General features: G+C 43.1%; 1 protein-coding gene across 2 annotated transcripts in view; it reads right to left on the bottom strand.

Annotated features, from left to right (window-relative positions):
* Nucleotides 1-15,156, bottom strand: part of EDNRA (endothelin receptor type A) — a 168,672-nt gene that overhangs the window by 17,354 nt on the left and 136,162 nt on the right. For both annotated transcript variants that reach the window (XM_069242624.1, XM_069242625.1), the window contains exon 6: nucleotides 9,502-9,635. In XM_069242624.1, coding sequence (XP_069098725.1) covers nucleotides 9,502-9,635 — 134 coding nt within the window. The remainder of the gene's footprint in view (nucleotides 1-9,501; nucleotides 9,636-15,156) is intronic.

The following is a 15,156-nucleotide window of genomic DNA, read 5'->3' as shown; positions in this document are numbered from 1 at the left end:
AGGGACCACAGGACTAGAACTTGCAGTTGAGAGACATTTTGATCTGCTGCAAGGAGTATGTGAACCTTAAATAGCAACCCTTAGACTTTAAAATACCAAGAGTTACAAGGAGAAAGCGTTTTTAACTGTAACCAGAAAACATTTGTTTACATTTTTGTGCCGTTTACTATTATAATACAAAGCGTTTGCAGTCGGTTTGAGACTCAATTCATGAAGAAACAGCAAATCTTAATATGCATTCTTTTACAAACAGCGTACATTTACAACTCCACAATTAATTCATAAAAGCTATTGGTGTAATTCTGACAAAGTTACAATTAGTTTTTGTCTTTTTAGTTCTATGTGAAATTATTGTTCTTGTGGAAATGACTATTCCTCCAGATGTGCCATTCCCCTGGTGTGTACCAGACCAACTACACCACTGACCTCTGTTTTATTTGGTAGTAACTTTAGTGGTGCTGTGAATTGTGGACATGCATTACCAGAGGATTAGCCTCTGGGGGCGGTATTTGGTGTGTTACACCACCTAATGAATGTATTTTGTGATAAATAGTTGGGTACAGGTGCTATAAGTCGGGTATGGTGAGGTGTCTGTAGGATTTCACCAGGAAGTTTTACACACACACAGACAAAAACGCACACACGCACACTCCCCCTCTATGTTTGGAAAGTCTTCAAAATGTTGTTTATTTAACAAAATAATGTTTTCTATCACTTGCTACCCCTACCAATCTGCATTCTTCTCCCTTTCTACTGCCCCTTAAGCCCCTCTCATGCGCCCTGCTTGTCCTATAATGCATTTTAACATTATGTGTCAGTGTGATTGATGGGAAATCTGAGGTTCACCCCTCCAATCGTTCTGACCAGGCTATGCCCCTGCGCATTACAAATGTTTGTGAGCACCCACACATTTAGAATGTTTTGGGTATGCACTAAATTGTTTAATGTAAGTTCTCTGACCTCCTTCCCCACCACAGTTTTATTATGAGTGATGGAAATACTGCACGCATGGCAGGATTGCTGCAGCCCACAGTGACATCTGAACGCGTAAACATGCAGAAACCCGACTTTGTGAATCATGAAATGGTTTATTCACATTCTTTTTAGGGTCCATCTCTGCCTTTAAGGAAGATTAATTTGTATTCTTCTACAAGACTACATTCCATAGAAACCCTTGCTTACTTATTTTTCTACAGTACACCCTCACAGGCCAAAGATGGGTGGAGGAATGAGCAAACCCACGGCTGGTATGTGCTAGTTGGATTGCATTTGATCATTGTTGAGCTCTTCAAAAGTATATTCTTTAGCCAAGTGGTGGTCATTATTGCAGTGTTCCTGTTTGACTTTTGACAGAGATTCCTTGAAAGCATGTGTTGCTCTTTTTATTGAGCTTGGACTGTTTAGCATTGCATTCTTGTATTGTCAGCCAGCACTGCATAGCAGTGTCTCCCGAGCCAGTACTTTTTAAACCATACACTCTACTTTCAGAGTCGGTTCTGTTTTAGGGTACACTCCTCTGGCACGGTTTCCAAGAGATTTTCTATACCTGCTTTTTCCAGTACTCTGAACCAATGCTTTTTTTCAATGTAGCCCTTTTCGTGCTTCCACTACTATTAGAAGATTTCCCTCTTTCATCTTAATTGTCAACTTTGTTACATACACCCAAAGACAGTACATGCCATCAAGATCAAAACGGAAAAACAGTAGATTTCAAGATAGTGCAACAAATGAGATAACTAAATTCGTATACCAGGTGGTATACTAAACAAAACTACTGAAACCAAACTAGTGTTGCAGTAAACATAAACATAATACAATGTCAAAACATTCCAACATTCACCTCCACAACAGGGATATACCCTGCCACAAACAACAACAAGCAAGAAAATCCAACAAATTGTTCCAAACATGATATGACACAATGACTAGACATATAGAAAAACATTCACAAAAGACATAACTCGTGCCACAAGCACTGATACCAGATCTTGCTGCTTAACCAGACCATAATGGATGCGTGACAGGAACAAAAACTCAATGACACTAGATCAAGCAAACAGGCTAAACCAACATGATTTAGTTAACTTGCTAAGTAAACAATGAGCAACAAGCACTTCACTAACTCAAGGATGAACACGCGGAAAGGTGCGAGAGAGCCCATGATTAAATGAGACTGTATCAGACTAAAACCACCACAGTGTCTTTCAGTCCAGGCATCACAGGAATTTTATAGCAGGTGCCTTTCAACCCAAATGTCTCTTGAATTTATCCACAGGTTTCACTCAACATTTATTGGATGGTACAAATTGTGTTTTTCAACCCAGCCATCTCTTGTCTCAGATAGTTTCATCTTAAAACACAATGGAAAAGGCACCACTTGACAAACTGTCCCCTACTGTACATAGGAATGGCTACCAGAAAGATGTTCATAAGAATTATTGAGCACAAAAGAAGAAATAACATCCCTTGCAAGCAATCCCCAGCTAAACTCACTACCCACTTTTGAAAAGAGATCAACACAGAAGAGGAGTAAGTTGCACTGAGATTGATCAACACTCTTTTAAGGGCCATTCCAAAAACAAATCCAACCTCCTCTCTGTTTCAGAACAACGCTGGATACACCAATTCCATATCGATGAGTCAGGCCTCATTGAAGTAATACTGTGCATGTCCTGAATACATGATATGAGAAATCACCACTGCTCTGAATCCGTGCCATTATGTTCATATTCAGTATACAAGGGTAGTGAGTGGTAAGGATGCCGCACTTCCGTACCGTAACAATTCTTATTAAAGCAACACAGTGAGTCAGATGAGAGAAAAAGGTGCCACTCGGTCGGGTGCCCCACTACCCTAGTGGGCACAAAGACTTGTGTACCGGGGTACACAATGACAGTGAATACAGGTAGACCAAGGCACACAGAGAGGTAAGAGTTCATCAACGTTTCTGGGACGAAAGTATAGCCCAAGTATTGTGAGTCCAAAGGCGAGGAGTAAAGCGATGATTCCGGGTTGGTGTTTTGGTAAAGTCTTTATTCACAGGTGTAGGTTTGTGTCATCTTACAGGAAACAGCCAACACGTGTTTCGTCACACAAGTGACTTTATCAAGGCTGGGCCAGTCCGGCCAGGGGCAGAGGAAAACAGTAAGTTGAAGTAAAATACGGACGGTGGTCAGTCCTGGGTATGACCAATGCGAGTGTTCGATAATCCAGTGGTCGAGAAGAGGGTGACGTGAGGGCCCTGATAAGCCCGAATTCGTGACCCTGAATGTTAGTCCGGGAGCATCCAGTCCATCAAGCGAGACTCGACACGTGTTGGCTGTTTCCTGTAAGACGACACAAACCTACACCTGTGAATAAAGACTTTACCAAAACACCAACCCGGAATCATCGCTTTACTCCTCGACTTTGGACTCACAATACTTGGGCTATACTTTCGTCCCAGAAACGTTGATGAACTCTTACCTCTCTGTGTGCCTTGGTCTACCTGTATTCATGTTCATATTCACCTACAACAATACTCCAGTTCTTGCCCTGGTCCTCTACGACATTCCTTTGATAATTATGAAAAAACAGATTGATTCCAGAGCAATTCCCTGAGATTAGATTTTATAACAATGTGGCAACATGATTATCGTTACCTCACCACATTCCGACTATAAGAAACTTATGATAGCTCTAAATCAGGACCTCTAAGCTTGGATGAATTCGAACTACATCATTTTGACATCAAGCCAACATTTATCTCTGAAACCATTTACGGACTTGACCTATTCTTAAGCGCATTCTGTGTATCATTTCAAATTCTTACATTCAAGACTCCTTTATATCCGCAGCATGCTGATATTTTTATCTACAATGCTCTTCAGGGACAACCTGCACTGACATTTCAACATGATCTAATATATTGATAAGACACAAGGGCAAAGGATCTAGATGGCCATTTGAAACGAGACACAAACATGACAAAAATGTTTGACACATGAAGAGTATCTAGAGAGATTCATGCCGACTGATGAAGAAAACATTTTGCTTTAGGTCAGTATGGAAATATTTGCATTAGTGGGAATAAAGCTAATGTTACAGTCAGGACACTCAAAACCTCTGTGTCACTGAACTACACTTTCCATTCGTCCTACACGCCTGACTCCTATAGTCTATATGCAGTGACGCATCCTGCATCAGGTCCTCAACCGGGCTTTTAACGCCCACCCCATGTCCTGTCTGGCATCTCCTCAGCTGGATGGCAGCATGCATGGCTGGACTTGGGCATCTATGAGGCAGGGAACGTCTCTCTAAAAAGCCTGTTGTTCTTTTATGAATGAATATGAATATTTCAATAGTAAATACATATGTGTACCAACAAGCATAGAGATTGTGTTCAACTGTTGATGTACCTTAAGCTACCTACATTCATGACTACCATATGTCTACTTATTCATATTAGAGATCTTGATTTTTTGTCTCCACCACTGAGACGAGACAATAGGAACAGCTTTTTTAAGGTAAGGCATACATGTTGACGATCTATTTAGTGTGCTGTGAACATTTCATCACTGTTTGTGTGTGGCATCGCTGTAAGTACTATATTTTATACGATTTCAAAAACTTGTGTTCTTATTTGTAAAAAAAAACATGCTAATCATCTCTACCCTTAACTCCAGGCAGGTTACCAGATTTATCCCGCTAGGATCATCTGATTTACCAACTGGCTATAACATTTTTTTCTTGATCTACTTTATTTTCATATCAGAGAGAAATTGTTTTTTTTAATCTACTTTTGGGGACCTAATAACATTCTTTCTGTCCACCTATAGTTAGTTTAAACCTATACTTATTTTCTCTCCAATCGTGTTAGACCTGTCAACTCTTGGCATGGTTTCCCCAGACGTTTTGCTTTTGACCTCCTGTTTTTGATCCTGTGCTGAAATTCGTTTTTGCTGGCTTTACGACTCTGGGCACTCTACCATTTCTTACCAGTGCTAGAGTGCGGGTGCTCCCTGTGTAAATTGTATTGGTGACTGGTTTATCCATGATTGGCATATCTGATTTACTAGTAAGTCCCTAGTACAGTGCACAGTGTGTACCCAGGGCCTGTAAATCAAATGCTAATCGTGGGCCTGCAGCACTGATTGTGCCACCCACATGAGTATCCCTGTACACGTCTCAAACCTACCATTGCAGCCTGAGTGTAGTTTGAAACAGGCATTTCGACCTGGCAAGTGCACCCACTTGCCAGGCCCAAACCTTACTTTTTATTACCAGGTCATTCCAGAGGTAGGCCTAAGGCAGCCCAACGGGCAGGGTACAGTGTATTTAAAAGGTAGGACATGTGATGGTGTGTTTTAAATGTCCTGATAGTGAAACACTGTCAAATTTGTTTTTCACTATTGCAAGGCCTATAGGATAACATGGGTATTGCCTTGAAGTGTCACATCCCATTGGGAGTAGATAGAGATGTGGAGTTTGGGGTCTCTGAACTCACAATTTAAAAATACATCTTTTGGTGAAGTACATTTTTGAACTGTGGGTTTGAAAATGCCACTTTTCGAAAGTGGGCCTTTTCTTGCTTAACCATTCTGTGGCTCTGCCTGTCTGTGGAATATATGTCTAGGTCAGGATGACAGTCAGTCTATTTGTGCATTCACTCTAGACAGTCACACAAAGGGAACTGAGGTGTGCCCTGCATATCCTGATTGCCCATCACCAGGCTGATGGGTCTTCCTGAGCTAGAGTGGTGGGAGGAGCTGACACTTGCACCTGAATAGTGCTGTGTCTGTCCTTACACAAAGCAGTCTCCAACCCCCAGGAGTGTGTCTGCGGCCAAAGCAGGGAAAGGCAGGGTGTTGTACACTACAAAGTACTCTCTTTGAAGTTTGCCTCCTTCAAATATAGAAATGGGTATAAGTACTGGACCTCTGACACCACATAGTTAGAACACTTCTGGACTGAGGACATTCTAGATGCTCTAGGAGGGACTGCCACTCTGCCTGTTCCTTTGTTGTGCTGGCCTGCTGATTCTGTCCTGGGAGTGAAAGGACTGGACTTTGCTTTCTACATCCTGCTTTCCAAGGTTTTCCAAGGGCTTGAAGTGAGCTTGCCTCCTATTAAGAAGTCTCAGGGATATCAAAGAGTCGACCTACCAGTGCCTGGGCTCTCTTGCTGAGAGTCCTGACTTTCCAAGTGGTGCCAAATCCAGTTCCTTGGAAGTGAGCTCGAGTGCAACTAAGAAAGAAACTAAGCACATTGACTCCTGAGCGACTTTGTAACCGGTGCATGACTTCTCGCTGCCGCATGCACAAGAGCCACAGTGTTAGTCCCAAGTACTGTCTCACCGACATCCGTGACACCTGACTCAGACTCCGCCACAGCTCCTGTGGCCCCGTGGTGTGATCATGACACCGCAAAGTCGACGCCTTGCATCTTGACCTGCTGGATGCATCGACCCTGCCGGCTTGTAAGGAACCAGCGCTTAGCAACCGACACTGCATCGTCTCCCCTGCAACTGCAAGGAACCGACCCCTTACCTCCCCTGCCTAGCAGTAAGAAACCAATGCCTCTCCTCCCCTCTAGCAGTAAGGAACAGACACAGTGCCTGCTCCAGCGACACCACACCGACACCGCACCTCCCCGACTCTGTGCAATGTCTTTGTTTCCTCATCATTTTCCAAGGTACTGTATCTGGGGTCCGTGCAACTATGTGACCAACCTGGACTCTGTCGTGAATCGTGTCGGACTGTTTGGAACAACTCCGTCAAGATGCCGCGATAGCCCCATTTGGAGCTATTGTGTTTTTAAGTGCTTTATTAAGATTTAATCTTTGAAAATGTGTATAGTTACTTGTGTATTTTGGATTTTTGTCATTTTGGTCTTGTTTTACTCAGATAAATATTGGCTAATTGTCTAAACTGGTGTGGAGTACTTTTGTTGTGTTTTCAATGTGTTACTGGGTGTGTGTGTGTGTGTGTGCACAAATACTTTACACATTGCCTCTGAGATAAGCCAGACTGCTCGTGCCAAGCTACCAATGGTATGAGCAGGGGTTAGCTTAGCTGTGTTACTCCCTTGCCCTGACTCAAGTGACTGTTCCTACTGGAACTGGTGCCAACTAGAGACCCCATTTCTAACAGTTTCCCTCTGCAACTGGGTCCTCTTCCTCTCGCGAGATTATACCTACTCATCAAATTAATCTAAGTATCTGAACTGCAATTAAAACTTCTTAAGCGCCCCAATATTGTGGGTAGTAGCTCACACCTAGATCAAATTGAACGGTGGCAGGAAGGGGTTCTATGATGAAGCATGCCACCTATTAGGTGGGAGAGGACCTTCTATCCTGAGAACACAAGTACTTCTGGCTCTGATAATTGCCAGACTAATACATTTTATGGCATTTAGTACTCTTTTGTGAGTAGATTATAGATTGGAATGACATAATGCCTTCCCTTCCACGACCTCCATTGTGATGATACAACGACAGTCTTCCTAGATGTGTTATTTTTTCCAAATCCATAGTCTGATGTCTTAGTTTGTTACAAGATGTTGGAATAATAATTTGCATATGTCTGGGTCCAAACTGGAATGGCATGGGCAGCAAAAAAACGATGGATTTAGGCCCAAATCACTGTACTGGGGGTGAATGTTTGACAATGTTCAGCATTTCCGTCCATCACTTGTTGTTTTTGCTTTGTCGCCCTAAGTGGGAAGGGTATGCCCAGACGTGGGTCCCGTGCTTCCCATGCCACTGGATTCAAGCTAGCCTGGCTGATGAGGGGTAAAACCCCAAAACCTGTCCCACGATGCTTGTTTCCAGTCCAGGGAAGACCTGGCCTAGCAGTTCGGGCTGGACTGTTCCCATGGGGGACAGGGTCAAGACTGATTTGCATATGGCTGGGTCCAAACTGGAATGGCATGGGCAGCAAAAAAACGATGGATTTAAGCCCAGATCACTGTACTGGGGGTGAATGTTTGACAATGTTCAGCATTCCGTCCATCACTTGTTGTTTTTGCTGGAATAATATCTATCTCATTGTTTTTCCCAATAGTTTCTCCTCTACCATGGAGGTCTGAGTTCTAGGCTTTTAGCAGGCAATTTCCTCAATGGTAGAAGTTTGACAGTGCAGGAACTACATCTGCTCTATTCACACCCACCATCAACATGGCTACACCCAGCATGGGAGTAAGCATGGTTTTGAGTGAATCTAAGGTAAGTGAATAAATAGGGGCATGGTCGACAAAGGCATTTTTCATAAATGCCTTTCTAAATTGGTACTGAAATGTCCAATAACCTGGCGGTGAAAGTGCAAAGAGGGCACAGTACTGTCTATTTGGACTAATTATAAGTGAATATTCAGAAAGTGTTCGTTTTGTGATTTAAGATAAATCCGTTCAGCCGTTTTTGAGAAATTAATGCTTAAAGGGGTGCTTGGGTCAGGCTTAAAGAGGTTAAAGTTAGTTATATCTGGAGGGCTGATCCCACAGAAGTCCCACAGTACTGAAAATAAAAACAATAAAGCCTTGTGATTGGCTGAAGAAGCTTTTTCTCCTGTGAACCATTTCGATACGGAAGGACTGGTCTGATTGGCTAGCATATTTTTTATCCTTTATACTTTTCGAAAAAACAGTGTTTTGCTTATTTGATTTTTGCCACACTCTTTCAATAAAATAACTATTTTCTTCTGTTGCAGTTTTTTGTCGAGTGGAGTAGTGTACTGTGGAATGATGAAGAGTAGAATAAAGTACAGTGGAGTAGCGTCCAGTGGAGTGGTGTAGACTGGAGGTGTGTACACTGTAAAAGTGTAGAGTATAGTGGTGTACAGTGGAGATGCGTACACTGTAATATCGTAGAGTGGAGTGGCATACAGTGGAGTCTTGTGCAGAGGAGAGGTGCAGAATGGAGTGGCATAGAGTGGAATAACATATAATGGTGCAATAATGCTTTTTATTAATTCCAGTGCGCCAACCTTTACAATTTTGGCTTTAGGTATTTGGGGCCAGAAGTATGATGCACTTTTGGGGTCACAAACTGCAAAAATCGCCTTTTGTGACCACAAAATGGCCATGTTGGCAATACTATCCATATTTTGTGAGTTGGTATCCTGTTACCGACTTGCAAAACATGGATTGAGACTCGCAATTAGGAAGAGGCGATCTAAGAGCGTTCCTTCCTAATTGCGACTCGCAGGTCCATGTAATCATCTCATGTAATCATTTCAAATTGGTGGTAACCCATTTGCAAACGGGAAGGGGTCCTCAAGGGAAAGAAAATCTAACAGTTGGAAATCAAACTCTTTAATACACAGATGAGATACAGTGAAGGTCAAATTAACATTCTCACAAATGGTGTTCTAGCACTTCGCCTATCACCGTGGAGCATTTATAAGTATTTGTGCAGCTTTCCATCGTACTCCAATGAAAGTGCTGAACCAGAAACATCACGAGCTATCCCACATATGCAAGTTTTTATGGTAAGACAACTGACTAGGATAGCCAAAATTGGCCTACCTGAGTAGATCACATCTGCCGATATCTCTCTCATTGTATACATTTCTCTTTAAGAGTCGGCTTAAATGGAGTGGGAACCAGCAGAGAGCAAAAATCACAACTAGACAGAAAACAGTCTTTGCAACCTCTCGACGCTGCAGAAGAAAAGAAATTATGCCAGAGATGTAATTTTCGTTTGCAGAATACACATAATTAACATTTCTCAATTTCAAGCTCCATTTCCAGGAGGTAGATTGTATATTAAGTAGACAGGTACAATATGGGACAAATGATGTTGCGTGATAGGAAATAAATATACATTGGGATAGAAAATCAGGCAGAGATGAATTCGGAAATAATTCTTGAAACAGATATATTTTCCTTATTGTTGGACCGGGCCATCTATGCATGGTCACACCAGCCTTTTTGCCTGTCTTTGCTGAACACTTTTTTGCTGGCTGTTAGGACCCTGTGAGGGTTTCCCTGCTAATCAGTGTTAAGGTTCTTGTGCTAACTCCCTTTCCCTGAGCATGGAATAGTGGGCAACACTCAATTGTATCTTTAATCCACTTATAAATCTCTAATAAACATTTTTACATGCACTCAGGGCCTGTAAATTAAACGCTGCGAGTGGGCTGCAGCAGACGTTGTGCCACCCACTACAGTAACATTGTGAACCATGTCACAGGCCTGCCACTGCAGCCTGTAGTGCTGTTTTATGCTGCGATTGCGACCTGCAAATTTAACCTTTTACCAGGCCTAAACCTTCCTTGACAAGGATTACGTATATTATTTGAATGTGGGTTTGACCCCTCTCAACTAACCCAATTTCATACACTAACGAGTTATTTAACTTTTTTAATGCAGATTTATATGATTTCCTAATGAAAAACTGAAGGAGGTTGTTTGCCTCAAATGTTAGCAACTTCGCTTTAAAAAAAATTGACAAAACGTCCATATGCACTTGTTCTATTTTTTTACCCTTGTTCACAAATCTTCATATAATGTCTACTGGTGTAAATTGTTTTGTATTCCCCTTTTACACAAGCGGGACAAGAGTGGAAACAAACATTTGCCCCTGAAGTCCAAAAATGTGACATTTAAAATGAGAGAAGCTAGGAGTAGGGTTTCTAAGCATAAATGAAGCACAGTGCAAAGCCTACAATATATTCCAATCGCATTTTTGTAATCTACAAGAATCAGTAGCAAAATACTAGCATGCTGCTACAAGCCACTGCACCCAACCACGACAAGGATGAGCTGCAATGTGGTTCATAAATTGCAATTGTTTCTACTTTGTCAAAAGAACTTAGATTATTCAATTATATTATTACTGTTTATAGAACACCTCAATCCATATCTGGGGAGATATGGCAGTAATCATACAGAATAACACACTGCTAAATGTACACTAATGTGCCATACTTGATGTAACTCGGAGGACTGCCACATGGACTGGACATTGATTTATTCACAGTACTGTTTGCACTTTGAGTTATGAGGTTATGAGTTGTGGTCACTGAACTGTATCTACACTGACTCCCCTCCTCAGCCCGAAGGAGCCTTTGACTGCTCACCCACAGCTACCACTAGGAGTCAAGAGCATAAGAGATGAATGGCCCAGCTGCTCAGAATCTATATTAGGTCAGGCCCCGGGACAACAGGAGTAAAAGGCCTCAGCCACAATGGCTGGACCCAGCAGTAGGTGTCCCGGGTCCTTCAGAAAGGTGTTCTGACAACCAGTGGCGGCCTGTCCTTTAGGGCGGAGGGGCCACACCCCCCCCACCCCATGAAGAGTGTCTGTCAGGCTGAACAAAGGTCAGCCTGACATACACTCTTCATGCTCAGGTCAGGCAGCCAGGAGCAGACATGCGCGATTTGCGCAGACTCCTGGCTGCCTGAGCTGAACTTTGCTGGGCTGAGGAGATCACAGCTCCTATGGGAGTGACCTCTTCGGTCCAGAAAAGGTGCCTCAAGGCCCTCCCCTGGGTGACGAGGAAAGCGTCACCAATTTACAGTCTCCCTGGGCGCTTCAGTTTAAGCCATGAAGCGCTCAGGGCGAGTGTCAATCAGTGACACTTCGTCACAGAGTGGGGTGGGGTCAGCAGTCTCACTGACCCCATCCCACTCTGTGACGAGGCTGGGACTGCTGCCTACGGGCAGCCAATGAGGGAAGGCAGCAGTCCCAACCCTCCTGGGACCTGGAGGCTAAAGGTAAGTGTGTGTGTATGTATGTGTGTTATGTTTTACATTGAATGTTTGGTGCGAGCGTGCATGTTTGAGTGTTATGAGTGTTGTTAATGGATGTGCGTGCGTGCGTATGTGTGTGTGAAAGAATGAATGTGTGTGATCTTGTGAAATGAATGTTTGGTGCGTGCGTGCATGTTTGAATGGAATGAGTGTTGTTAATGGATGTGCGTGCGTGCGTGTGTGAAAGAATGAATGTGTGTGATCTTGTAAAATGAATGTTTGGTGTGCGTGTGCATGTTTGAATGGAATGAGTGTTGTTAATGGATGAGTGTGCGTGCGTGTCTGTGTGTGAAAGAATGAGTCTGTGTGTGTGTGTGTGCCCCGCCCGCCCCCTCCCAAAGCTGCCGGCCGCCACTGCTGACAACATATCTTATCTAAATGGTATCTATTGGAATCATATGAGGGAAGTATCCCCATATACAAGAAGTGAACACTTTCTTGGCAAGCAGGACATCAGCTTCCTTTCTGGCATCACTGGAAGCTTCTTAACCGATGCCGATGAGGAGAAGGTCGAAGGTTCTGTAAAAAGATCATATGCATCTGGAAATTTTGCACTATGAGCCGCAACATATACAGCCTACTCTTCACAAGATTTTTTTTAAAGGTTTCCTGCTCCTCCACAGTTGTCTACAAGAACAGAAATATCCTATGGAAATCCTTGCAAACATAGGGATTCTGACACAGTTCCTTTCAGTTGTGTTGTTTGATTTCCTCTGGTCTGCATTAGCTCCAATTCCTGCTCAGCAACTACTTTGGCTTGTCTGATGAGCCTGTTGGGAGATAATGTCCAGTTATGGATTTGAAAAATCTCAACAACCTGGTGAATCATATGATGTTAAAAAGGAGATCTCTTCAGTAAGTGAGTCAGTTAATCTCAAAAGGACATTTTCTAATAACATTGGACTTTGAGGCTGCCTCTTTCACGTTCTAATAACTCTAAAATCCCAGAGACTTTCTCTGGTTTGCTGTGGGGAACAAACATTTACAGTTCAGAATGTTACCTTTCAGTCTCTCCTTTACGCCGATAGTCTTTACAAAGGCACTAGGTCCAGTGATGGTTCATTTGCATAACCTGGGTATGCATATATTTCCCTAAGTAGATGACTGGCTAATTGTAGCATCTTTTACTAAGACCGGAGAAGATGTCTGGCAGATGTGCAATCTCTTCTCCTCACTGGGGCTCCTGTGAACAAAGCTAATCTCTGCTAGTTGAGAAACACCAGAAGAAATTCATCAGAGCCCTGCTCGATTCAGACAGAGCAAGAATCTTTCTTCTGGAAGAGAGATTACTAATTTTACAATTGCATCTTCAAAATCTGTTCCAATTACATTCCACTCTAACTCAACAGTGCTTGATGGTCCAGAGCCTGATGTCATCATGCACTGCGGTGTTACCTTGGTCCCTTCATCATCTTAATCCCCTTGTTCACCATGTTTTAGCACACTGGTCTCCCTAGACAACAAAGTGGAAATTCCAGTTCCTCTAGGCTTAGTCCAAGGCCTCCAATGGTAGTTTTGGCCACTATATCTGCAAAAGGAGGTTCAAATGGTAGACCCCCTTCCACATGTCTTGACAACCATCGTGAATCAGTGAGGTTGGCAGTGCAACTGGGTGGGGGGGTGCAAAACACTCAGGGTAATTGGTCTCACACAGAGTCCCTCAATTCTTCAATTTGAAGGGAGTTGGCAACCTCTCTGTTCAATAAACCAGTTCTTAGAATGGGCAATCAGGTTGCAGAATTATATATGAACTGAAAGGGAGGTACAGAGTCTCTATCCCTAGTCAGTCTATCCAACAAAATCCTTTCTTGGGCAGAAACAAATCTTCTGTCAACTTGAGCTACATACATTACAGGGGTGACATTCTGCAAGCAGACAGCTTGAGTCACAATATTTTCCCTCTTCCATAGATTTTCATTTGAGCTATCAAGCATGCCACTTTGTGACAGACCATTTTGGTGATCCCTCTGTAGGTCTCTTTGCATAACCAATAGAAAACCTTCTTCAATCAGTCTGTTCAGGGAGGGAGTGTCAGAAGCTTGAGCTACTAACTATTTAGCTTTTCCAGGTCTTCAGAAGATGCTGAATTCCCTTGCCCAGTGGATGCTTCAGAGGATTCGGAGGGAAGAAGCAACAGTGATTCTCATATTCTCATTTTGGCCCAGGATGCCTTGGTTTCTATTACTGACTCAGTTAGCAATGGAGCCTCATTATTCCCTTCTATTCACCCAAGCCCACTTCAGTTCTCAACCCTGATGTTCAAACAGACCTGTCAGATGACTGAAGGCCCAGAGATTGAAAGTGCTGGGTTGCAACAGTAGCGGTTTCCAAGAGAAGTGGTCTTTGACATACAGGTGATATAGAAAGGCTCTGCACTCCATACATATGGTAACTGTGAGGAAATGGGGTGTATTGTATGGCGTTGTTGTGCACCCTCACTGTGTAATACACTTAACAACCTCTTTAGCGCCTGTAGGTTTTGTCTGTAAAAATCCTCAGTTCAACACTGGGTAGCTGCGGCACTGAGCAGCAAGGATTACACAGAAGAACGGTGATAAGCATTTAAACAGCACTGAAACAACTAAAGAGGAAACCAACACGACTCTCAAGAAATCTGACACCAATTTATAAAAATAGATTGTATTTTTATAAGTTTTTTGCCAATAGAATGAAAAAGATTGACTAGAGGGTTCCAGATATACAGATTTTACAAGCTATAACAAATCAGAGCAATTTTACTCAACCATGAACAAGCCTTGGCAAGTCAACAAATTGGACACAGAAACTTTTTCAAAGAAAACGTAGGTAAGTGGCAGTGCGGTCAGTTACAAGTACTTGGGGTGACCAACTCCATCAGGGAACTAGTCAGGGAGACCAGCAAGGTCCTCCAGAATAGTTACCATCCCAAGGTAAGCAGTCCTTCAGCAGTTCAAGCCAACTTATCCACTTTGAAAATGAGTCCTATGGAGTGGTCCTGATGCAAGGGATGAAGGATGCTCAAAGGATTCTGTGGATGTGATGTGGTCGACGGGGTTCTTTCTCCATGGATTCCTAGGTCCATTAAGATGGTGAGAGGGTCCTGTTTGCAAAGGCGACATCCCATGAAGTCCTCTACGTTCTGGCCCAAGTCCAGTCGCCAGTGGGCTATCAGTCATGCGTTGTTGCGGTCACAGCACAGTCTTTCCTGGGTAAATAACTCAATTTCTGAGGGTCCCAGCAACTCTCCAACAGCATTCCCAAGCTCACCAAACTTGAGTGGAACTCTGTGAGTTGGGTCTTGGTCCTCTGTGCTGCATGGCGGTGGTGGTGGTAACTTGAAGACTTTGGGCTACCAACTTCCCCCAGCAGGTTTCTTCAGCTGTTGTGTGCCTGTGGTGGCTTGACTGAGCTCTGGAGTCAGCTTCACCCTGAGCAGGACATGACAGG

Source organism: Pleurodeles waltl, chromosome 1_2 (assembly GCF_031143425.1).
Source record: "Pleurodeles waltl isolate 20211129_DDA chromosome 1_2, aPleWal1.hap1.20221129, whole genome shotgun sequence".
NCBI classification, from domain to species: Eukaryota; Metazoa; Chordata; class Amphibia; order Caudata; family Salamandridae; genus Pleurodeles; species Pleurodeles waltl.
This window is presented reverse-complemented; position numbering and strand designations above follow the sequence as displayed.